The sequence below is a fragment of the Ammospiza caudacuta genome, chromosome 19, assembly GCF_027887145.1.
Source record: "Ammospiza caudacuta isolate bAmmCau1 chromosome 19, bAmmCau1.pri, whole genome shotgun sequence".
NCBI lineage: Eukaryota > Metazoa > Chordata > Aves > Passeriformes > Passerellidae > Ammospiza > Ammospiza caudacuta.
Window position 1 is genome coordinate 5,381,528 of NC_080611.1, and position 26,034 is coordinate 5,407,561.

A 26,034-nucleotide genomic window follows, 5' to 3' on the forward strand; every position below is an offset into this window, starting at 1 on the left:
CAGAAACTTTTAGATTGCTCTTTATTTCCTCATTTGCCATTTAAATTCTCCCTAGATTTGGGCATTGCTTTTAGCAGTCTGGATATTGAAGCTCTAAACAGAAGAATCTCAGTGGCACTAAAAGATACAAAATATTTGGCTTTTTTCCAGAGAAGAGCTCACCTACCGTGCACAGTGCACAATTTCCCAACAAATCACAGCTGACAGGTTTGGTCATCATAATGACCAGATTACTGAGGCTTAAAAACTCCAAAAGACAAAAACCAGTTGATTTTATTTCTGAGTATCCATCAGTTCCCAGCAGGAGATGCACCAGGGGCTGCAGTTATTACAGGACACGGGATCTTCAGAAGGTGAAAATCCAAGAGGAGATGAGCTGAGATTTCCCCCATGGGCTGAGATGGTTTTGTTGAGCAGGATTTGACAGAGGGCAGCTCCAGAAGTGCCACTCACAGGAGAAACCAGCAAACACAGGGCCATTCATGTTAGGCTTTTGCCCTACATTTAAATCTCATTTAAAGCTACATTTGAATCAAGCTCAATCCACTAAAGCTGCTGGTGATCTTGGTCTGTCTTCACACAGATTTAAAACATGTTGTAATGCAAATTCCTTGGAAAAAAACAGGCTTTAAGACAAGTATTTCAATATGAAACCCAAGTGACTTTAATATTTCCTTGCATTCAGACAATTTAACAATTCTCCCTTGTTAGTACAGACAAGGAAGAGTTTTTAAGATTCAGAACAAAGAAATGAAATTACAGAGGACTAATCTTGCTGGTGTGCCCAATGAGAGCCCTCACAAGTCCAAGTGTCCTCTTACTCCTCTTTATATTGATTTTCAGCGTAATTCCCCCCAGTATTTATTATTTCCACAAAAGGTAACATTATAAAGTCCAAACCATTTGCAAAAAATTAAAAAAAAAATCAAAGCACATTCCCAGATTTTCAGTGTTTCACAGAAATTATACATCCAGAAATTATACATCCAGGTAATAAACCAGATCAATGTGGTTATTTCAGAGTTTGATTGAAAATAGGTTTTTCTACCATTTATTTATCAACCTCCTGACCCACAGAAATCTCTGCAGTAAAAACCTTAAAGTATTTGGCAGGATTATGCATGAGTTTGCACACAGCTCCTCTTGGAAGAACCTGCAATTTAATATTCAGGATTCTCATTAACAAAAAAAGTCTTCTTACTAAACTGGAAAAGAGAAATCAAAAAATAGCTACTGAGAGACTTCCTGAATTATGAATCAGTAGTAATTACATTTTTAAAAAAGTTCAAGGCTCAGGGTATTCCCCACTGATGCCACACTCAGAGAATCCATCCCTCTCAGCAGAAGGTGTGCTCTAGACAGTAACATTCAATTAACTCAGGTCTCAATTAACTGAGGCTCAATTCACTGAGGTCAGACCTTCTACACCACATTAGTAATGAGGAGACCAAAGAAGTGAACAGGTAACAGCAGCCTGGGAGTCACATCAAGGCATGGCCCAAAGATTGCTTGTGTCTTTCAAACTGAAGAATTTTTAAAAAAATATTAAAAAATTGAAGAACCCACTTTCTCTTGTTTGTGGAACCCATTCTTGCTTCTCTGTGGAGCCCATTCCCTCTTGTTTGTGGAACCCATTCTTGCTTCTTTGTGGAGTCCATCCTCTCTTCTTTGTGGAGTCCATTCTCTCTTTTTGTGGAGCCCATTCCCTCTTTTTTGTGGAGCCCATTCTCTCTTTTTTTGTGGAGCCCATTCTCTCTTTTTTGTGGAGTCCATTCTCTCTTTTTGTGGAGCCCATTCTCTCTTCTTTGCAGCCTGTCCCCATGGCATATGAAGTCAAACCATTTTCAGAATGCATCAAATTCAGGATGGTCCTTGAGCCACCATTTGCAATATTTATGGAAAAGGAGCTGTGAAATCAAAATGTGTGACAGCTGTTCCCAGAGCTGGGCAGTTCTGACTGCATGTGAGGTTCAGAGAGCTGCTTTCTCCTCTCTTCTTGCAGGTTGCTGTCATGCAGAGCTGCTGTGCAGGGCACTCAGGGATGGTGCCCTGTCACCCCAGGGTCTGTCCCTGCAGGGCACTCAGGGATGGTGCCCTGTCACCCCAGGGTCTGTCCCTGCAGGGCACTCAGGGATGGTGCCCTGTCACCCCAGGGTCTGTCCCTGCAGGGCACTCAGGGATGGTGCCCTGTCACCCCAGGGTCTGTCCCTGCAGGGCACTCAGGGATGGTGCCCTGTCACCCCAGGGTCTGTCCCTGCAGGGCACTCAGGGATGGTGCCCTGTCACCCCGGGGTCTGTCCCTGCAGGGCACTCAGGGATGGTGCCCTGTCACCCCGGGGTCTGTCCCTGCAGGGCACTCAGGGATGGTGCCCTGTCACCCCGGGGTCCCCGATGCCGTGCTGGGGGTCACAGCTGAAGGAGATGGTGATGGCAAAGCGAGTGCCCCACTGCACCCTCTCCACCCGGTGCAGGTTCTCCGAGCCCGAGGTGAAGAACAACACCCGGCCTGCAAAGACAAACATTGAACCCTTCAGTGGAGTTTGCCAAAGCTGCAGCTCTCCCTCCACTGCTCCGCTGCTCTCCAGTGAGCCGGGAGCCCAGAGGTGATCAGACAAACTGTGCAGCTCTCACTGCACTCTGAAAGCTTTTTACCCTTTAAAACACACATCAATCCTTCATTCTATGAGCTCATATTGCACTCTGACAGCTTTTAACCCTTTCAAACATACATTAACCCTTCATGCTATGAGCTTACACTGCATTCTGACACCTTTTTACACTTTCAAATATAAATGAATCCTTCATACCATGAGCTTCATACACTAACCCTTCATGCTATGAGTTTACACTGAACTCTGACAGCTTTTAACCCTTTCAAACATATTCATCCTTCATGCTATGAGCTTACATTGCACTCTGACAGCTTTTAACCCTTTCAAACATATTCATCCTTCATGCTATGAGCTTACATTGCACTCTGACAGCTTTTAACCCTTTCAAACATACATCAATCCTTGGTGCCACAAAGCTGGACATGCAATCCTTTCATCACAGTGGGTAATAATTAGCATTGATTCACAGAAGGCTCTGATCAATCTCTCTCTTAATTAAGAAACCCAGTGCTTTTATAGACAGTTATGACACAGGTAGACTTGATTGGTCCTCCAATCAAATCACCAGTAGCTAATTAAGAAACCACCCTTTGGTACACAAATCTCCATAACACATTCCACATGTTCACAACAACAGGTGCAGCAAGTTAGGATAAGAATTGTTTCCCATTCTTTTCTCTGATCTTCTCACTGACTTTGTCAGGCAATGCCTGGGAAAGTTTTGTGTTTCTCTCTGTGGCCAGAGAGCTGCTGCCATAAAATCCCACCCAAAGCTATTTTATAAAAGCCAAGAACATGGCAGCCAGTTCTTAGCTGCCTCAATTAAAACCAAAGAAGTGCAACTTTAGTGACTGTCAGCAAAGTGAAATGATTTCCTCCCTGCTCCCCTTCTAGACCTGGCTCTGATTTTGAACCAAAGGAGGAGGAAGCACCACAGAGGTGGCAAAAAGCCTTCAGAGACAAAACCTCAGCAGGTTCCAAGCAGCTGTGGCAGATGTCAGCATTGCACCAAGTGTTTGCTATCACTTTCTGTGCCTGCTCTGATCACTCCCACTCAAGACAGGTCACAAAGCCATCCATCAGCCATGCCCAAATTCACTTTCCTTAGGAAGAGCCACTCCATCCATGCATGGGCTTGGCAGTTCTTTTTTGTAGATACAAGTGCTCAGGGGTGTGCCTGCCCAAAGCCTTGACCATCACCACCCTGCATGGGGACACTGTGGGCCTCAGGTGGCACCAGATGAGATGGAAATGCAGTGACTTTGATGCTGACAGCAGAGCACACTGCCATCCCCCTCTGTGAGACAGCAGAATGGAGCCCTCTGCATTCCCACATGAATAAATTCTTCTGAGAATGTACAGGTTTGATGTTTGATGTCCACAGGTAACTCTGAACTGATGTGACTCTGTGGGACTGCTCCAGTTCTCCCAAGGAAGCCAAAATTTCTCACCTGCACAGCTCCCTCACCTCAACAGCATGAGGTTCTCCTGCTCAGGCTTTCTCTCCACTGCTCAAATTCCAGTTTGTTTGAAAGCTGGAGCCTGCCTGAAGTCTGCACAACAACAACATGAGCCATTCCAACCCTTACCCCACCTCCACGGCTGCAGTGGGTACCAGGCACATCACTGGGTTTCTCTTCTAAAAGGACCCCAAAGATCCAGAAGTTCCTTTGTTTGCATCCTCCTGAGCAGCACCCAGGGGGGATTTGGACAAACCTGGACTGGCTTTATGGGGCTGGGTTTCCCCACTAACCCCTGAGTTCCTTTCATGTTCAGCTGCAGCTCACATCTAATCCTCAGAGTGCATTCAGAGTCTTTCATAGCAATTTCATCCCTTCTGTGCCTGCAGCTCAATAATGGGTGAAGTCAGACATGGAGAGAACAGATCCATTTGTGGGCACAGCTCATTCCCACCTCACTGTCCTGCTTTTCTGGATGAAAAACTAAATGAAGGCATCGTGCTCCTGTCCTACCAGTGCTGCCCTCAAGGATTCCATACAAATCCCCTGTGTCACGACTTTTTTCCCCCTTTTAAACCATATTTCAACTTCATTAAAATACATTATTATTATTGGTCCCTCAACTGCTCACCCAAAGCTTTGCCTTAAACTGATTTTCAAGCTGTTTTGTTTGATCTCTGACTAGAAGTAGCAGTAATTCACAGCTACACAAGGTTCAGTGTGTTAAGCCAGTTAAATAGAATTTTTTTGGGCTATACTGAATGTCTTTTTTCCTTTAATAAATATGTCTTCATATATATAGTATCAGTGTGCTCCCATATGCATCAACTGGGGTCTCTGGGTAACTGAACAAGGCTATATAGTCAAAGATGCTCTTTCCTCACTTGGGAAGAATTTCTCTTAAACTTATTTCCTTTACAATATTTTTGAAGCAGAAGCACACTCTTTCCACAGTACATTACTTTTATCAGTACAAATGTTGAAAGAGAGGGTAGAGAATGTTAATTTACTAATTCCCATTCCATCTGTGTCCCTGCTCTCCTCCATGGAAGGGAGGCAAAGAAGGGCTGGGGGAATGGGAAGGGTCTCAGCCCCATGCACTGCCCATGGCTGGGGGGCACTGGGAACACTGTGGGGAAGGGAGCTGGGGGTGCTCAGCCTGGAGAAAAGGAGACTCAGGGGTGCCCCCATCACTCTCACAGCTCCTGAAAGGTGCCTGTGCTCAGCTGGGGCTGGGCTCTTTCTGCAGCAGCACTGACACAGCCAGAGCACACAGCCTCAAGCTGCACCAAGGGAAATACAGGTTGGATAGCAGGAAAAAGTGTTTTACAGAAAGGGTGATAAAGTTCTGGAATGGCTGCCCGGGGAGGTGGTGGAGTCCCCATCCCTGGGTGTGTTTAACAAAGCCTGGATGTGGCACTGGGGGCCAGGGTTTGGCTGAGGGGTTGGGACTGGGTTGGACTCGATGGCCTTGAAGGCCTCTTCCAACCCAGAGATTCTGTGAATTCTGTGAATTCTTGAAGGTCTCTATCAACCCTGTCATTCTGTGAATTCTTGGAAGCAACTCCTCTGTCTGGTGAAAGGGAAGGAGGAACAGTTTATTTGGCACCACAGATCTTTCATCTCATGCACTGACAGCTTCCACTCTCCGCCTAACATTTATCAGCTCTAAATGTTCCTCAGGAAAGAAGGAAAAGCTGCATCTCAGCTGCTGAGTGACAGCCAGACAGGAGCACTGCCAGGGAAAATGCACAACAGTTGTCTTCTCATCCTCTGCATCTGTTTAGGATTAATCACCAATTCATTCTCATGTAGTGTCCAAGAAACCCTATCACATCATTAGGCAAATAAACTGGTAATAATGTTTTCTGCAAGCACACAATAAAATTTATTTAAGTAAGTCAATTATTTATTTTAAAATTATGAATTGGGAGAATTTAAGTGCTTTAAGCAAATCCCACAAAAGGAACCTGGACTGCAACAGATTCTCCTTTTCCTACCACTCTCTGCAATCACCTCACCAGTCCCTGGCACAATTTGTGTTATGTTTTGCAAATCACTAAGAATTGCTGTCCTCTGCATGGCTAGTGCTTACTGCAGCTGCTAATGCTGCCTCCATTTGTTCCTCACCAGGACTGACAGCTATTTCTGTGGCTTTTTTAAAAATTATTCTCAGCTTTCAGCTGATATTGATTTAACTTCAAGATGTGCTGCAGTTTTTTACTGATTGGAGCAAAAGTGAAGCTGGAATTGGCAGATTATCATGAGCTAGACTGAACCTGGAGGATGTGGATTGAATACAGAGGAAGATGAGATTGTTTGTATGGGATATTTGGGTTCCCAAATATCTTATACCTTCAAATCAAATATTTTACAGTTCCAGATAAGTTTGAGATTAAAGTCACACTGCACTCTCCAACGTACAGAATTCATTTTGCCCCACAAATTACTTTCTCCCAGCAACACACAGAAGTGATTGTGATCTTTCCTGCTGCCTTTGTATAATAAATTACTTGTATGAAGAACAAATTGCCTTGTAAGTTGAAAAGAAGTGCAGCAAAGCTGACCTTCAAACCAAGAAATGCACATGCAAATAAAGAACACAGAACCAGAACTGGGATTTCATTCCAACAGCAGTTTCATCTACACTTGATGATCAAGTGAAGTCTGGGACCTGACTAATGTTGCCAGACCCCAAATTCATACAAGACTCGGCAAAATAATGAAATTTTAAAATGTGAAACTTTAAACACTGACAAGTTTAGCAGCAGAAGAAAGAATACCAATTTTGTGATTGAAAAAGGAAAGCCTTGATATTTGCCATTTATTCTTATTCCTCCTTATATCTTGCAGATTACTAAAACATGTCTCAGACCAGCAAGAAGAGTTAATATTGAAAGGGCTCTGTTTTGAAGGGCTTAATTTTCAAAATGTTGCTCTGGTTCTTACAGTCTCTCAAACAGAGCCAATCCTGGTGCAAAGAGGTGGAAAAATCCCAGTATGACGATTTTGGAAACAGAAATTCCATGTATATTTTAAAGGAACAGATTCTACTTTAGATCTGTTTCTTTGTCACAAAAAAAATTCTTTTCAAAGTTGTATATCCCTTGGCATTAAGAATTTTCTTCCTCATGGTACAGTGAGTTTCTTGTAGCAGAGAGAGGTTCTGACTGATGTCAAAAGACAAATATTCACTTCTGAAGCCCATCAGAACACAAGAAAGATGTGTTCCTTCATGCCACGTCTGGTTATGAATTAGCCAGAGGTCTGTACACTTGAACTGGTGCTGACTTGTTCATTTCTGTTAAAAAAAATAATCTGAAGAGCCTCAATGTTAATAAATCACAATTCCTTCTTAAAGCTAATGTTTGCTAACAACCTAACTAGGAGATGTTAAAGATCATCCTATAAATTAGAGAGTTGTTCAGTGAACTATGTGAGAGTCAGGACTTAGAGACTTCTTAGGTAATGTGCAAGTGATGTCCACTGAGGGAAGTGAAAAGCATCTTAATTTAGGCTCCACTGCTGGCAGAACAGTTCTCCCTGTGCCCTGCTGCCACTGATCCTCACCAGAGCAGTGCTGCAAACGCATCTGCAGCAGCAGTGGGACCTGCCCAGGCAGCATTTCAAACACAGGACATCCCACAATGCTTTAACTGCTTTTTCTTGGATTTCCAATTGCTGCTTTTCTGCTCTGCTGCATCACTAACAATGCCTTTCTGCTCCCCACTGACGCTTGGACAAATTGCTGCTCACAGAAAAAGAAACCTGCTCATTTTGGCTCTCAGAATTGGGTCCCCAAAAATGCAGGCTAAGTGTGAGGCAAGTGCCAGCTTTTAGGAGTGCAGTGGCATTAGCAATAGAGAAAAGTAAATTAGTTGTCAAGTATGAAAACTGAACCAGTGATTATGACAGTCATCCCTAGAAAAGCCTGGAGCTCCTAAAAGAGAAGCATGAAAGCTCATCAACATGTGGTTTTAAAAGTGGAGCTGGAGTGGCAAGAGAAGCACAAAGGATCAAAAGAAGCGTAAAACAAAACAAACAAAGAAAAGCCAAAAAGACAGAAGGAGAGAAAAAACATTGCAGAGGAACATTATGAACATGAAAAATACATCAACTTGTTCCAGCAACAGAAAACAGCCTGGGGTCATTCCTTCACAAAACACATTTTATCAGCAAGAGGAAAAATAAGTGCAAATGCCTTCACATTGTGCTTCACCTCTCAAGCTTTTCTGCTTTGCTCACAGGATGTCAGTGGGGATTGTGCACCAGAGGCTGTGACACAATCAGAGGAGCCCTGACAACTGTGAGAACAGAGATGTGTTAGGAAAGTGTAATTAATTTTCTCCTGTGTCCATGAGGGATATTTGTGCATTGCTTTGTTGCACTGCCCATACACGCCCCTGGCAAAGGGACAGCCAAAAAGAAAATTCTGGATTTCATCAGCTTCCCCTTCTTCCCCCAAAACAACATCAAGAGCAAAGACCTTGCAGCAGAAAACCTGAAAATGAATAGATGGGGCTGAATGGAAGCAATTTCACAGTTACAGACTTTAGGAAATTAAGTCAGGGGCATGTTGCACACTGCAGCCAGGCTGAGACAGCTCTCCTCACACACCTAGAATTCAGTTGTGATATCTACAGCTATAAAGATTTGGTAATCTTAGAATTGCATCTGAAAAATAGTTTAATGTGTTCTCTTTCAAAATACTGGCAGCAGCATTTTGCAAAACATGAAGCTTTCAGTTTAGGGTTTACTTCCAATCATAAAAGACAAAATAATCAAACACACAGTTCTTGCTGGCAAACCCAGGTGATCTCAGAGTTAATCTAAAGCAGCATCACTGTGATCCAGAATTCAAAGAACACCCATCCCAATCTGCAGGCAGCAATAATCTGAAGTCAGCTCTGCTTGGGGTAACAACTGTCAGCAGACAATTACTGAGGCTCTTTAAATTAGTAAATTTCCATCTTTTCTGCCTTGGAAAAGAAAAAAAGACAGAACAGAACAGGAATATAAAGTTGCCCATTTTTTCTTCTTCCCTGCAGCAGTGTGGCTGATCTTGCATTATGAAAGGTAACACTGCTGGAAGCTCAACACTCACCTGCCAGACAGATGAGCTGAGGCTGAGCTCCTCTCTAGGCAGCCCCAGAGTAATTCTAGTTTCAAATTATCCACATATTAAAAAAATCTCAAACCAGCCTGAAAGGTTTTTTATTTATTTATAACTGACAGCCATCAAAAGGCTCATCCCTGTCAGACCTCCTGGAAGCAGGGATGGATTTATAGCCAAGTAATCCTGGTTCACCATGCTCCAGCAGAGCTGTGACAATCCATCACCTTCACACCCACCCCCAGCCATTACAGGGTATTTTAAGCCCCACCTTGAGCAGCAATGGAATTTCAGGCCAGTGTAAAATAAATTGCTTTAATTTGGATTTGCTGCAGTGACAGTTAGCTCTGCTCTTGCTGCACAGTTGTCAGACTAAACTCATTTTGACTCAGAGATGGGGCAACTGAGAGGTGTTTTGAACCTTTTATTCTATTTTCAGTCTCTTGAGAAGGGTGAGACAATACAGGTGTTATAATTCATGCTATCACAATCAGAAGCAAACTATTTCCTAATATACTATAAGTGTTTCCTGGCCTATCAGCTTTAGCTACACTATGCTGTAAATGTCTTAAAGCTAAGAATCTAAAATTATTACTATTATTACTATTTCCCACCTGCTAAGCTGTCAGAATGTCAGAACTGGCCACCTCTTCTAAGCCCTACATCTTCCCAGGAAGTCACTTCTGGCGGTTTAACACCACACATTACAAACCGTGGCTGTATTTTAACCTGCTCTAATCTTTATTTTTGATGTCATCAACCTGACCACAGCATGCTCCACTACCCCACGTTATTCCTGCTGCCACAAACCCAGTCCCACAGCAGCTGCCAGCCCAGAAAAGTCAATAAATGGCAGAAGCTGCAGCCAGCCTGGCTCGTACCTGCTCGGGGCTCCACTGTCTTGTTGGAATCTGCATCCATGAACACGAAACGTCCACCCCCGAAGTCTTTGGAGTAGTCAGAGAGATAGAGCAGAGAAGTGTAGTCAAAGGAGCCATAAGTCACCTGTGGGGGAAGCCAAAATTACCAAAATTTACCAAATTCTTGATCTTATCTCTGCAGAGCACGGCTAATTGAGCAGATGGATCTGGTGGGTTTTGCTGATTCTCAGTTTTTTCATGTATTTAATAAAGGGGTCTTTGAAAACCAAGAACACCTTTTTCTAGGATTATCTGTGTTTATTAGTCTATTCTCTTGTAACACTGCAAGACTAGCATGTCATGTTTATTAATTCTATTGTTACAGTTTCCATCATTAGAGAAGTGATTGATTGATTGATTTCCATCATTCAAGAGCAAAAAACAACACTGTCAGAAGTGCACAGTATCAAAAAGACAGGATTTCTGCTACTCCAAGATAAAATTTCAGATTTCAAATTAATTTCAAATTAATATGCAGAAGAACAACACTTGATTAATGATTTCCACCCATGATTAATCTTGGGTATAAGGTTTCTGGATACCTCACTGCTATTTTTTCACCACTATCACACAGGAGATTCACAGTAAATCAGAACTTCCAAGTAAATATAATTTGTTGAGGGAGCTTCTACTCTTTTTCATACAGGTTTTGTTTAAAACCTGCTGTATTTTCTGAGACCACCATTGGAGGGAGGAATGATGCATCTGACTCCACTGATATCAGAAGGCTAATTTATTATTTTATCATCTATATTAAATAAAAGAATACTATACTAAAAGAATACTATACTAAAGAATACAGAAAGGATACAGACACAAGGCTAAAAGATAATAATGAAAACTCATGACTCTCTCCAGAGAGTCTGACACAGCATGGCCCTGACTGGCCAATAAATAAAAACAATTCACAGGAAACCAGTGAAACAATCACCTGTGGGTAAACAATCTCCAAACCACATTCCAAAGCAGCAAAACACAGGAGAAGCAAATGAGATAATATTGTTTTCCTTTTTCTCTGAGGCTTCTCAAGAGAGATATCCTGGTGAAGGGATTTTTCCAGAAAATATGATGGTGACAAAAACCCTTCAAACTGAACTTTGGAAGTCTCTGCTTCTTCTCAGCCTACAGACCAAACATCCCACTTTTAAGTACAGCAAGGTGATTTCTTCCTTCCTTTTAAAGCATTATTTTTGGTTGATATGTCCACTGAGAAAATAAATACTACATACTAATACTGAGAGTGAAGCTATCTAAATATTTAACATTGACTTTAGCTGATCCTGGAAATATTTCCTTTCATATCTACATGTCACCAGCAATTAACAAAAATACTTGAAATCAATGGCTGGGCTCTCCAATTTCTTTGTGCATCTCAACTCAAAAGTTCAGCATTACACTGTCAAGCAGTGAAACGTGCAGCACAGTAGTACTGTATAAATACACAGAATTTGCAGAGTGTTTTGACTGACCTGGTGACTGTCAGAGGTAGGTGCTACTTCCAAACTTAGAAGTTTTCTAAATATTTTCAGTCATGTTTCAAGTTATACTCATTAGTGCCAGTTAAATTTTGGCTCAGGAGCAGTTGTACACATTTTTTCTGTAAGGGCAGGACCAGAGAGAACATAACGGCAGATGGAAGAGGAAGACATTTCCATTCATACTCATGTTATTATTTTGACCATAAGGCCTCAGAGGAAAAAAGCCAAACCACAAAAATGAGAGAAATATTACAGTGATCCCCTTCTCTCCATATTTTTCCAGACCCTGGTAGCAATACAAGGCAATAAATGGCAATTAATGAGCAAGTGCAGCACCTCAGAGGAGCCACTCTAAAGCCCTTCCCATGCAAATCAGCTTTGCAGAGCCATTTTCCATTTCACTGACCTGGTGACAGAAACTTCCAATCGATTTAAGGAAGGCTCCAGCCAGTGCAGAAGTTCATTCAACTCATAGCTCCAAATTTAATGCATTAGAACTGTTTTTATCAACTCTTCAGGGGAGCAGCAATCTTTGCTCCTCCAGTGCACTCTCCAAGGTGGTTTTACCAATTCTAAACTTCTAAGAACCAACCATTTTAGCCTAACCAAACACACCTGATTGCTAGAGATGACTAATTTGGGGAATGAAGTGTGCAAGAGAAAATGGCTTTGCTCTTCCTGTCCTTATTCATTACTCACTCTCAGAAAGCAACCAGGCCTGAGAAATGCAACACTATGGAAAGCAGGCATTAAATTAAACTCAGTTATTTATAATGCTAAAAGTCTCTCCATGTATATCAAATATATTTGTTACCCTGGCAATGATTTCCAGTACCAGACAGATTAATAATTGAACCAAAAGATCAAACTATATGAGAGAAGCCGTCACTAAAAGCCACACAGCTCCAAATCAAATTTCTACAGCTCTTTGTAAACAACACAAGAGTAAAAAATGCAGATAATTCCATTCAGCCTGCTATGTCATATGGTTAGTGTGCTATTTTGAACACTCCTTATTCAAAAAGTCAAACACAGATAATATTTAATGGTAGATGCTCATAATGATATTTACATGACACTTCTTTAAAAGCTATTAATTATTATAAATAGAACTAATTGCCAGGATTAGCCAGCCCCATTTTGCAGTGGGTTTTTTTGAGGGACACATTTCTATGCAACTAAACAGTTGTAGGATTATAGAAGAGGTCTGCGGTTCCTGAGGAGATTTAGGACAGCATCCTCTGCTTTCCAGTGCAGAAGAAAATTCACTTTTTGCAATCAGCATTGCAGAAAAAGAGTCAAAACTTCTCTTTTCCTCTAAGCCTTCACCTAATTGTCCTTATCCAAACAGTCAAACACAGATAATATTTAATGGTAAATGCTCATAATGAGTATATTTAAATAAATAAATAAATAATAAATAATAGTCTCCTTTAAAGGCTATTTTATAAATAGAATTAATTGCCAGGATTAGCCAGTCCTATTTTGCAGTGGGTTTTTTTGAGGGACACATTTCTATGCAACTTAACAGTTGTAGGATCATGCAAGAGGTCTGCAGTTCCTGAGGAGATTTAGGACAGCATCCTCTGCTTTCCAGCGCAGAAGAAAATTCACTTTTTGCAATCAGCATTGCAGAAAAAGAGTCAAAACTTCTCTTTTCCTGTAAGCTTTCACCTAATTCTGTGTAGATAAGCCCCAGAATAACCCTGATAGCCCTTCCAGTGTGCTGTTATTGGCAGTGTCTATTAGACAATAAAAGAGCAAAGAGCACATCTCTGAATTGCATGGGGCTCTAGGTGAGCTGAGGTGATGGCTTTGAGCAGAAATGACAATCAACCTCCTCAATTTTCAGAAATGATGCTGTCCCAGGGTAGAAATGGGATCTTTTGATGTGTTTTATTAAATGTAGGGGAAGAAAAGAAAGGTGCAAAGTCTGCTAGAAGAGACAGCAGCTGCTCTCAGTGCCAGAGAGGGCTGCAAGTACAGGGGAGGGTTGGAGACATGGAGAGCACAATGCAGGTAAGGAGAAATAATTAGAATAATTAGGTTTGGCTTGTTCAGCTCAGAGAAATAAAGGCTGGAAAGGGATATGATTCCTACCCATAAATGCCTGGGGGTGGGATGATGCAGAACTGGGAGAAAGAACAAAAATAGCTATAAAGTGATCATGGACATGTTTAGGCTAAAAAAAAACCCAGAACAAATTTTGGGAAATGTGCACTGAAGTGCTGGACTAGCTCTGATAGAAGAAATTCAAGGAAAACAAACCCAAAACCATCTTATGGCAGAGCCTGACAGCTCTGTGAAGGATGGGAGGATCTGTGCCCAGGCAGGGGAGTGCACAAATCTCCAAATTCCACCAGAGAATGGTGGAAGGCTGCAGTGCTGACAGTGTGAAGTGTGCAACAGCAACCCCATTATAAATCAGGTGTTTGACATTTGGAGCCTCAGCTCCAAACAAATTCCGTCCAAGATGAAACTCCACATCTTAACTCTCTTCATTTGACTTAGAGGCTTATAAATTCAACAAGATTAAATGAGACATTTGGGTGATTTCAGGGTTTCCATTCCTATGTAACCACAAACCAAGGAAATTTTAGGAGGGAAAAAAACAAAGCCTCACATAAACAAAATAAATTTGTACTACTCCATTATGCTGTTAAAAGTCTTCAGGGAGATTCAGATTGAGAAATCTAATTGCAGTAGACTCAGCAACATCAGGGAAAAGGCAAGAGGGGTTTTCATATGTTCTAAGAAGCCACATCTTTTTAACAACAATGTCACTCTGAAACAGAAAATATAGTGACATCTTTTTGCTAAGGCTCCATTTTACCTTTCTTATGGAAGGAGGCAAGGAAAAAACTGTGATATCTTCTAGGAATAACCTTCACTGTTAAATCATGCAAAAATACCTGAAGTGATTTGTTCTGTTCCAAGGGAAAAGCATCAATAATGATCCAAGAGAAAAGCATCCAAAAAACTGGCAAGTTTATTGATCTTTTTTCAACTTCCCAGCATTCACACTTGCTGTGGAGGCCACATAAGAACTCTACTACTCTTTGCTGGGAAGAATTTTTTACCTCAGATCAATAGAAATTTGGTTTTTTTCCTTGCTTTCAACTGCAGTCTGGAAGTGGAAAAGTTTGCTGGAGGAAGTAAAGTACAAGCCAGGCTGACTGCACTGGAGGCAACCTGGGAAGCTGCACAACTTCATCCTAATTAACCTCTCTCAGACTATTTATGATTATGAACAAGGTGTTTGGAAACTGCCCCAACTGGGATAATTCTCTTCACAGACTCAGAATTATTTAGGTTGTGTAAAAGATCTCCAAGATCACTGACTGCAACCACTGTCAGAAATCAGACAGCCCCATTATTCAGTACAGAACACCACTAAGGTCTAGATTATGCATTCCAAGTCTAGGAGAGCATTTTTCCTTCTTGTTTCGGTTTTTTTCTGAAGCAGGAGATGGGTTAGAAAAAGCCAAGACAAATCAATTGATGTATCTGCTCCCTGAACAGACAGCCTGCAAGATAAATAAAACATGGACAAAAGAGAAGGATAAAACCAGGAAAACATTCAGCCTGCTGTCCATCATGTCCAGGCATTCTCAAGATGACAGGACAGAAAAGCAGCTTCCACAAATTCTCTTCATGTAAACTTATTTGCATGTAAATGATAAAATAACTTGTACATTACAGGAGATATTTAGGTGGGAACACTTAATTGAGAGTTTATCCAACCACCTTATTCATTTCCCAATGCAAAACACATGCAGAGAAGAATAAAGAGAATTCTGGCAAGCTGGCCTTGGGCAGACACAAATCTCACTATAGTAATAAATCAGAGTCTGGAATTCTAAAATTGGCTTTTTTGGGGGCTGAAATAAAAGAGTGGAGAAAATAAGCATAAACTGTTGAAATATACTGCTTTTGCCACCCTTGTGGCAGCCAAATCTGATTCTCTGAAACTGTGGAAAAACTGTAAGAACCAATGAATTCACTGCACTTCACACAAGCAGAATCACGAGTTTCCTTCTTCCCAAGGATCTCCTGGAATTTGTTGGAACCCTGGATGCTGAGAATTTGAAACTTTCTGTGCTGAAAGGCACAGACTCACAAGAGAACACTGCATTTGACCTGAGGCTGTGGAGAAGGCTTCCAAAATTGAGTGATAGCACTGGGATTACAGGTGTGGAGTTGGTTAGAAGTGTGTAATATCACAGGGTGGAAAAAATGTTTGGGATTTTAGAATATAGAAAAAATATAAAAAATAAAAATATATAAATAAATATGAAGCAAGATGCAGGTTTTAGGGTGGAGACAGGTTGTTCTTTACCTTCTTCCTTCTTCTTCATGGGTTTGGGTGAGGTTTTTTAATTGGACAGAAAAGTCCTCATTGCAGGCTTTGAGTGATCAGTTAGTGGGTTGAAAAGGAAAATAATTTAGATGTTATTTCTTAATTAGATAGTTTAGTCTTAAAAGATCTTGTAAAAAGAGGTAGTTAACCATTTTGTGCCTTGCTAATGAAGGACTGCAGAACTCACTGCTGTGGGACTGTAACATGGATAAGAAATAACAAACACCTGGGTCTGAAAGTGAACTATCATCTCAAGTGCCTTCAATCCTGACCCCAAGAGAGGCAGAAAAAGGAAGCAGAGAACCCACAGGAACTGAGCATGACATGACGGAATTTCTGTGAACCCCACCAGCACAATTTGCTCCCTGCAGCCATTTCCTACCAAAACAATCTGGATTTCAAAACCATCCCTACACCTCTGGTCCAGAGCCATTCCTATTCACTGGTTACATCACAGCTCTTCAAACCAGAGGCACCCAAAACCTGGCAGATTCCACCCTGCAGGACTTTCTGCTTCCAAACATAAGCTGTGTCATCACTACCACCACATTTTCTAAATTTAAGCTGCTTCTGCTCACATGAACAAGGACACAGGAATTCACACCAATGCTGTGACCAACAGAAGACACTTCCCTCAGACTGGCTTTTCCCAGGAAATACTTTCAGGCAAGGAATATTTCTGTTTGATTTTTTCATGTCTCAGGTCATAGACTTCAAGCTACACTGCTCACTTACAGACTTGAGCCCTAAGGAATAACTTGGAATTTGCTGGGATTATTTTATTTGGTTCCATTCTGGGTAATCCCTGACTCCAGAGTGACTCATTTATAAATCCTGGAGGCATGAAATGTGGGTATTGTGGAGATGGTTTTTTGTTTGTTTGGGTTGATTTTTTTGGGGTTGTGAGGTGTTTTTTTCTTTTCTTTGATTCTTCCATTGTTGGTATTCTACTGTCCTGCACAGAATGCTTGAACTCAGTGACACTCAGAAATAAACTCAATACCAAATAATTTAAGTCCATTGAGAAATGACAAGTATTAAGCTATAAGCCTAGAAATTAGACTGTGCAGTTAAAAGAATCAAAACACCAAATTATTGAAAGAGGGTACCAGGTCCCACATCCCCACTGAAACACAAAAAGCTTCAATTCACATATAGCAGAAATACAAATATTAAACCTTAGATCAATAACAACAGTGACCAACTGACCACTGTGAAACAGCTCCTTCTAGGTCAGGCTGAAAGAGCAATTCAGGTCATTTTAATCAGTGTTTCTGACAAAAGAGATTCCTGACTAGTCATTCTCACAGTTTACTAATTCTAACAAAGCTAAATTAGAGAAAATAAAAATGAATGGGATGTAATAGCCTGTGTTTCTTAAACTCACTTATCTCCCATTAGGTTCATCCCCTGAAGCACCAGTTTTCAAACCTGTTTGATGGACTGTTTAAATGCAAAATGATTTCAAGGTGATTTAATAATAATAATAACAGATATTTGCATCCCATGTCAGGCCCTCCTCACCTTGTCCACGTGTGGGTGCCAGTACTCATCATGTGTTGTCTTGGCCCCTGTGCTGTTCATCCTGGAGAAGAAGGTTGGCTTGGTCAGGTACAAGGCAGAAGAGCTGATCCCAAACACCTGAGCAATCCTCTGCTGAATCCTCTGCCTCACATCCCTGCAAAGAACACACAGGGTGTCAGTGCCACCTCCCTCCTGCTGCTCCTGTGCTCTTCATCACTCACTGCTCATCCTCACCTGAGAAACGTGGGAACACACAGCCATGTCTGATTTTGCCTGAGAATAGAGGAGAGAGAGAAAAGAGAGAGAGGAGAGAGAGGAGAGAGGGGAAAGAGAGAGAGGAGAGAGAGGAAAGAGAGAGAGAGGAAAGAGAGAAAAGAGAGAGAAAAGATAGAGAGGAGAGAGAGAGAGGGAGAGAGGGGAAAGAGAGAGAGGAAAGAGAGAGAGGAAAGAGAGAGAGGAAAGAGAGAGAAAAGAGAGAGAAAAGAGAGAGGAAAGAGAGAGGAAAGAGAGAGGAAAGAGAGAGAAAAGAGAGAGGAAAGAGAGAGGAAAGAGAGAGGAAAGAGAGAGGAAAGAGAGAGAAAAGAGAGAGAAAAGAGAGAGAAAAGAGAGAGAAAAGAGAGAGAAAAGAGAGAGAAAAGAGAGAGAAAAGAGAGAGAAAAGAGAGAGAAAAGAGAGAGAAAAGAGAGAGAAAAGAGAGAGAAAAGAGAGAGAAAAGAGAGAGAAAAGAGAGAGAAAAGAGAGAGAAAAGAGAAAAGGAGAAAAAGAGAAAAGGAGAAAAAGAGAAAAGGAGAAAAAGAGAAAAGGAGAAAAAGAGAAAGAAAAGAGAAAGAAAAGAGAAAGAAAAGAAAAAGAAAAGAAAAAGAAAAGAAAAAGAAAAGAAAAAGAAAAGAAAAAGAAAAGAAAAAGAAAAGAAAAAGAGATCGCGAAAGAGAAAAGAGAGAGAGAAAAGGGACCTCCTCCCAGGGATTTTGGTTGGGGTTTGTTTCTTTGGGTTTCTTTTTTAATTGTCAGACTATCAAGGGACACAAACTTTGTCTCCTGTGGCCTAGGTTTGAAAATTTCTGTTTTCCTGTGTATTTCCACACCTATCCCACTGTTTGTTAACTGCTGGAACATTAAAGGCTTTCACAGAGATATTCTTAATCCAAAGCAGGTAAAAGTAAAGTTGTACCTTCATAAAAGGGTTGCCTCTGAAGAACCTTTAATTGCTTTTAAATCAACTGGTGAAGTCCCTGGCACCATCAAATTCAGGGCTCTTGGTCAACATATGTATTGGTATTATTACCAGATTTTTTTAAATGAATGCAAGATGTCTTTCACAACTACACTATTACAGTGTACAAAAAAGAAAAAGAGAGACAACATATTTCTGAAGTTGTGCATGGAATTATATTAGTAGGTTTGTATCTTCCACTGCATTTCTCCACTCAGCATAAGCTTCAAGAAGTTTTTCCCAGGTATTTCTCTAGGGAACTTAAATGGTGACTAAAAAGAAGTGGCAGAATTAAAACCTGTGGTGTGTTTCACAGTCTATAGGCTGTGAAAGTCATCTCTTAAAATCCACAAGTACTAAAAAAAACTAAATATTCATTCTGTTCGCACCTAGTCCCTCACAAGAAATAGAAATAACACACACAGATTTGATTTTTTAACCTGTCTCACTTTACATTTTTAGGGGTCAATTCAAGCTACTTTACATGTGCAATATACAAAGTATCAAATGAAGTCAGAAGGATTTTCAGGGATATATACAGCTGCAGGAGCTGAGGTTTCATGTGCTACATAGTGGTGGAGTTTGCAAAAGGAAAGAACCCACAGCTCCTTCCTCTCATGCTGTGGGAGGCTGATCTTGCTGTCTGCTTTTTCCAAGGAGCAGGATGCAGGAAAGGCTCTCAGAAAGCATTAAGTGCAATTATTCATTTTGTGAATGGAGAGCTTTGAACAAGGCAGCTGAAGAATTCACAGCCACGAACAGCAGAGCAGCTGATTCTGGCCCCTGCAGCAGCCAGGGATAAATCCCCTCCCAAGCAGTCACAGTCTTGACATAACTGAATTCCTCCAGTTGTCCTCTCTGCAGAGTCCTCCCTCTTCTTTCAGCATGATTAATTTTTCACTTTTAAAAGCTTTCTGTTAAGGTTTGCTGTCTGCTGTTTATAAGGCTCTGTTAAAGCTTCTCTCCTCTTGGAGACCGATGTGCAATGTTTTGGGCACAATGCGTGTTTTACAAACCAAACAGGATGCAAAGTCCTACTCAATATGACAAATACAGCTTTGAAAAATAGAATAAGGTCACTTTTTAGCCTAGAAACATTCTTCTGTACAGTCTGTTTTCTGCTGGCCAGGCCATTTCAACATTTATCAATATGACTGTAGGTTTTCATTCCACTCCCTGCCTTGCTGTTCCAAACACAAACTACTGGCAAAATACTTAAGGACAAAAGCATTGCCCTTCATGTCTAAACCAAGTGACAAGAGAAGCCAAATTTCAGCTCAGAAGAAGGGAATGAATGAGCCCAAAACTGGGAGAGCCACACTGATCCCTCAGCCTCTGTGACCCAGAAGCAGCAGGAGCCTCCCTTCCCTCACTGCTCTTGGCTCTTCACAACTCTTGGGACAGTTCTGGAGGATTATGGCTACAAAGAAAATATTTCTTCATGCTGGAGAAGCATTTAGTTTCATAAGCACAGCAACTCTTGTCTCATTCATGCTGCTGAGGTGAACCCTGGCAGATGCAGTAATAGAGCTCTCAGGGGCAAGAAATGCCCAGGAACAGCCTCCAGTCAACCAAATGAATGCTCCAAATTAATGCTCAGCACCAAGTTCATGCTCTCCCCACATCTGTCAGCAGCAGCCCTTGTCCATGTGCACTGAGTCAATGGGAAATACCAAAAGGCAGAGCAGAACTCCCTGAGAGGAGCACATGAGCACCAGATTCTGTAAAAACAGTTGTCACAGACATCTTTTATGAAAAATCCTTTCCTTTTTTTTCTCCTGAGAAGCTGAGAGGCCTCATGAACAAAATGTAAACAATGATTATCTGCTGCTGTGGAATGCAACAGGTGGGTCTGTGATTGGTCTCATAGAGTTGTTTGTAATTAATGGCCAATCACAGTCAGCTGTGTCAGACTCTCTGGTCAGTCACAAGATTTTATTATCATTCCATTCCTTTATTATTCCTTGCTAGACTTCTGATGAAATCCTTTCTTCTATTCTTTTAGTATAGTTTAAATATAATATATATCATAAAATAATAAATCAAGCCTTCTGAAACATGGAGTCAACATTCTCATCTCTTCCCTCATCCTGAGACCCCTGTGAGCACCACCACAATCAGTCACTTTTTTGAGTTAGAGGAAGAAATTTTTGGTGAGGAAGAAAATGTAAAATTTTTGATGAGGAAGACAATTTTAAAAAAAGCCAGTGAAGTATAGTTGGAAGCTCAAGGAACACACAACTTGAAAGAAAGGAAGTTTGCAGCTTGCCAAGCTGCCAGTTTAATGTAGCAGCAGCACAAAGAGATGAAAGTGCCACTGAAAAGTTTCTGTGAGACACAGGCTCTGCCAGACCAACACAAAAAATGCAGTTAGGAGCAAAGTGTGACTGAGCCATGGCGACAGGAGCACTCAGAGCTCAATGCACACAACTCCTGATGATCCCACCTGTCAGCACTGCCCAGGGAGCTGACAAAGCAAAGGGCTCCTCTAACAGCAATCACACACACAACACACACACAAAGCAAAGCCACAGCTCCTCCCTGCTCCTCCTGTCTCTGCCTTCATCAGCTGTCAGGTTTTGGGAATAAATCTTTTGATTGTGCTGTTTTCTGCTCAACTCACCCCTTCCAGCAAACACCCTGATTAAAGGTCTCCTTTCTGAATAAACATTTCATTTATTATGTGCAACATCTGTAATGTGCTTGGCAGATGGTGGTTAAAGCATCAGCCTAGAAACCATAATTGAGTCTGAAGCAATGTAATTTTGACAGAGACAGCTCAGAAATCAGGCCCCTGGCTCAGGATGCCTTCTCAGTTTATTTATTGTTGCAAGCAGTAATACTTAGACATGAATTACATTCAGTTATTTCTCCCAAGAGTGTATTTTTAAAGTGACCTTGGTAGGGAAGGGGAAGTAATGAAGACAGACGCTCCTAAAAATAGCATAAAATCATTCATTAAGGCCATAAAGTACTACAGTCCATGCTAAAGCACTGCCATTAATAGGAACAGAAGCATTTAATAATATATTTTGTATTAGCTTCACATCCAGTCACTGAAACATCCCCTATACTGGCATGAAACCCCAATGGAATATTGACATTCCCTAGCTGCTGTCTCATCTCACAGCATAAAGTTATAAAATTATTGAAAAATTGAATGCTTCTGTTCATGTGAAACAGAAATTATCTAAAGTTCAATAATAATCAAGGAATCATCTAATTTTTGCAATACTGGGATCACAAGTAAAAACATTTTAAAGAAGTTCATCTACAAAGACAACGACATCTAAAAACAGCTGTTAAATAAAAATAAGCTTTAAGTGATCAATATTTTAATATTTTATCAATTAATTACTATTTTAATAAAACTAATAAACCCATTTGGCTACTCAACATTCCTTCCACCACTAGAGGGAGATCAGATTCCTTCACACAGGCAAAAAAAAAAAAAAAAAAGACCAAAAAATAAAAAAGTTCAAATATTCAAATCAGGGACATTTTAAATTATAAGAAACCAACTGAAATGCATAACCAAAGAATTATTGTGTCTAGTCTTGTTCCTAAACTCTGGCCACACACCTCCCCAGCCACATGGAACTCGTTAGCTTTGTTGTGTTTGTTAAGTGCATGAGCAGGGCTGCAGCAAAGCTGGAAGCATCAGATGCCAGAGCTGCTCCATTATAGAGTTATTTCATCCTCTGGCTGCTTCTCCAGCCAGAACATGAATCATCTCAAGTCCTTCCACTTCCTGCTTTACCATTTTTAATGTTTTGCTACACTCTGCCTCAAAAAAACCCCAATTCCTGATGTAATACTAGCCCAGAATTGTGTGTCTTTCATCTCACACAACCCCTTGGATAATGTGTGAAAGAGGAGGAAATTAGGATTTTCCATCCCAAATCCCCACAGAACTCAGAGGAGCAGCTCTTCTTGCTAGGAGGGAAATGTGTGGTGCTGCCATCACCCTAAATACATTCACACCCTAAAACTGTCCTGACGTGGCTGATGTTGTTTATCAGTCACCAAAAAATCCTTTTACTTCTCTTCCTTGAGTCAGTTAGTTCTCTAAATTACTAAGATATTACTATTTTGAGCTGCAAAATTCAGTGTATGAATGCAAAGGGCAATCCCCTCCCAGCCTGCACTCCACAAAAAACTCAAAACCATAAGAAGTTCTGGTTTGTGGCTCATTCAACAGTTATTGGAAATCTTTACCTGTATAAGGCAAAATCCTCTTCTGTGAAGATGTCTTGAATTTTGTCCCCAAAGTACCTGAAAAGTTAAACAACAGTCTAAAAGAGGAGCTGCTGAATCATACTGAGCAATAAGAAGAAAACTCCTTACCCTCAATCAAAAAGTGAGGACAACAAAAAAAAAAAAATCTTAAAAATGCTTTTGAGCATGATGTCCAAAAAAGATCAAATGCTAAAAGATTAAAGGATTGAAATGCTGCAAGTGGTAATGACATTCCTCAGGCATTAAAAAAATCCCCTCCCACATCATGAAATAAGCACATGGATTCAAGTTTTTAATGGTTCAGGCTATTTGATTTCTTCCACTGCTGAATAAACTAAACTATAACTGTGAAAAAATACTATGATTAACCAGTGCAAGAACATAAAAATAAAGATAACGGCAGCTTTCAAAGTGCCCAGTTCAATAAAAGATCATTTTTCATGCCAGGAAAGCTCTTTAAGTGGACATGGAAACTGTGGTGGATGCAGCCAAGTTCCATAATTTCTCCTCACTAATCCCAGCCCAGGGCTGGAGACACTGCAAGAGGCAGTGGGCAGGGAAGGGATGGGATGACAGCAGGCAGGAAGCCACAGCCTCATTTTACCTGTACAGATTAACAAAATGCTTCCCCAGGGAAAGAGCTCCAGAGTGCAGGTCCAGAATCGATGCCTGGAAAAGGAAACAAAGAAGGAAAAACGAGCATGAAAAGGTTTTAGCATTATTTAACTGTGACCTTTAATAACTGTCCCAAGTTGCCTCTCACTTTTCACAGCCTCCCAAGTAAAAGCAGCTTCCAGCGTTGGGTTCACAATACAACATTTATTTTACAACTAGAAACCTCCCTCAGATCCCTGCAGAGATTATTAAGGTATTATAAAAAAAAGCACAGGACTGCAAATTCTGAGATGCAGATCTGACAAGGAATTGCCAGCCTCCCCCATGCGCTCAGGGTAAATCACTCTGCTCCAGGATCCCTTCTTGAAGACATTTCCACACACATTTTCCAGTATTTGTGTGCTCAAGTAGCAGCACTAATATTTATCTTGCCCTGCATTTGTTATTAAAACTTCTCCTTCACCACGAGATCCTGTATACTTCTCATATTTCATACAGACATTAAAAAGTCTCTTTAAAAGTACAATTAGAATTCCAAGGCTTGCTAGGACCAAACTTTCTTTTCCTCAATTTCTAAGCTGCTATAAAAGAAAACCACATAGTGAAAACAAAAATTCAATCCATTTCTTCATCCAATTCAAGCCAAACTCTTCTGCTGAGCTCCCAACAAGCTGCAAAGATTAATGTCACAGATATATTTCATGAAAAATCCTTTCCTTAGGACTTTTTCTCCTGAGAAGCTGGGAGGCCTCAGGAATAAAATATAAACAATGATTATCTGCTGCTGTGGAATGCAACAGGTGCATCTGGGATTGGTCTCATGTGGTTGTTTCTAATTAATGGCCAATCACAGTCAGCTGGCTCGGACTCTCTGGTCAGCCACAAGATTTTATTATCATTCCTTCCTATTCTATTCTTAGCTAGCCTTCTGATGAAATCCTTTCTTCTATTATTTTAGTATAGTTTTAATATAATATATATCATAAAGTAATAAATCAGCCTTCTGAAACATGGAGTCAGATTCTTGTCTCTTCCTTCTTCCTGGGACCCCTGTGAACACCACCACAGATTAATATTCAGATTTGCCAGAAGAGAGGATTCTAAAATGTTTCTCTAAATTGAATAAAGTACACTTTTGTATGCCCCTTTCAGTCCACAAAACACATGATCTGCATCAGTTCTAAAACATTTAAAAATAGAACTTATAGAAGTCTTTTTGTTATTTATACTGGAAATATCAAAGACCACCAGTTAATTAACCTGACTGGCACTGAAGTAATGACAGCTCTGATGTCAATATCTGGGCACTCATGTTGGAATTTGCCATTGTTTGGGTGCACCACAGACCATTCACATCATTCTGACAAAATCCCAGCAGTAACAACACTGGTGACAGGGGAACACACTCATCACAGTCCCTTAGAAAATCTCTGCAGCCTCAATTGCTCTGTGCAGAGGAACCCTACTAACTCTTATTAGAAAAGATAAAAAGAACTTTTTTTTAAACAAACTTACACAAATAACCTTATTTACCCCTTGAAAAATACATAAAGTAGCAAGTTACTGGAGTGGACACAGCATGAGCTTTTCAGATCTGCCCTTCCCACTGCTCTCCAAAAGCTCCAGAGCACTGTTCAGGAAACAATCTCAGCAAGAGCAGCTCTTGTATCAAGCTTTACTCAAGCTTCAGAAACAAAATACTTTCATCTGTTTGTTTCTGGTTCTGTACAAAAATCCAAGTCACAGCTAAAAGAAGTAAAACTGCTCCTGTGTAGCTTCAGAGATATGTTTGTGACCATATTAAAGTAGATTATAGGAAGTAGCACAACACAGCTGAGAAGATTAATTTAATTTAAAAACAAATTGCCTTTCTAACTCTTTCCACATGCTTCTCTTACACATTTCTTCTCACTCCCCAAGCTCCAGTTGGAAGAAGTGGACTGGACTGAAGTGTTCACACCAGCAGAGATGATGTGCAGAAATATCAGTGAGGGAAGAATTACAAAATCACAGAAGGTTGAAAAGGTTAATATCATTATCTATACAAAGAAGAAAAAAGCTGAGGCAAACATCAAGAAAACGAATTCAATTCCCATTCTATGAATAAGGAACAGAGTATAAAACTTCTTTAGTACAAAAATTCTTTACAGAGACAGATATAGAAGGGAAAGCAGCTTGCTGGTGGAGAAAATGTTCCTGTTTGGATTCTGCAGGAAGTTAAACCAGATTACCACGGCCCCTCTAGCTTCACTCTGTGTGCCTCTGCATAAATAAATATAAACTCAGGAAAAGAAAAGTCACAAAGGAAGATAAGAAAGCTCAGCATGACAACTGGGGCATGACCCCAGGGAGGCTTCAATAATTCAGATGTTTGTCAAGACTTCCTCAACATAAAAAGGTGGAATAGGAAACAAGTTTTGGTGCTGTGCTCCAGTACTCCAGGGAAGGGCAGCAAATAAAGGGAGGAGAGAATAAACAAAGTCACAAACTGCAAGTTTAT

General features: G+C 40.8%; 1 protein-coding gene across 1 annotated transcript in view; it reads right to left on the minus strand.

Moving 5' to 3' along the window:
* Positions 1-640: 640 nt before the first annotated feature.
* The window catches only part of OGFOD3 (2-oxoglutarate and iron dependent oxygenase domain containing 3), a 35,430-nt gene continuing 10,036 nt past the window's right edge, over positions 641-26,034 (minus strand). The window contains exons 6-10 of the mRNA XM_058817323.1: positions 23,524-23,588; positions 22,899-22,955; positions 17,468-17,621; positions 10,067-10,190; positions 641-2,506 (exon numbers count right to left, since the gene is read on the minus strand). Coding sequence (XP_058673306.1) covers positions 2,358-2,506; positions 10,067-10,190; positions 17,468-17,621; positions 22,899-22,955; positions 23,524-23,588 — 549 coding nt within the window. The 3' untranslated portion in view covers positions 641-2,357. The remainder of the gene's footprint in view (positions 2,507-10,066; positions 10,191-17,467; positions 17,622-22,898; positions 22,956-23,523; positions 23,589-26,034) is intronic.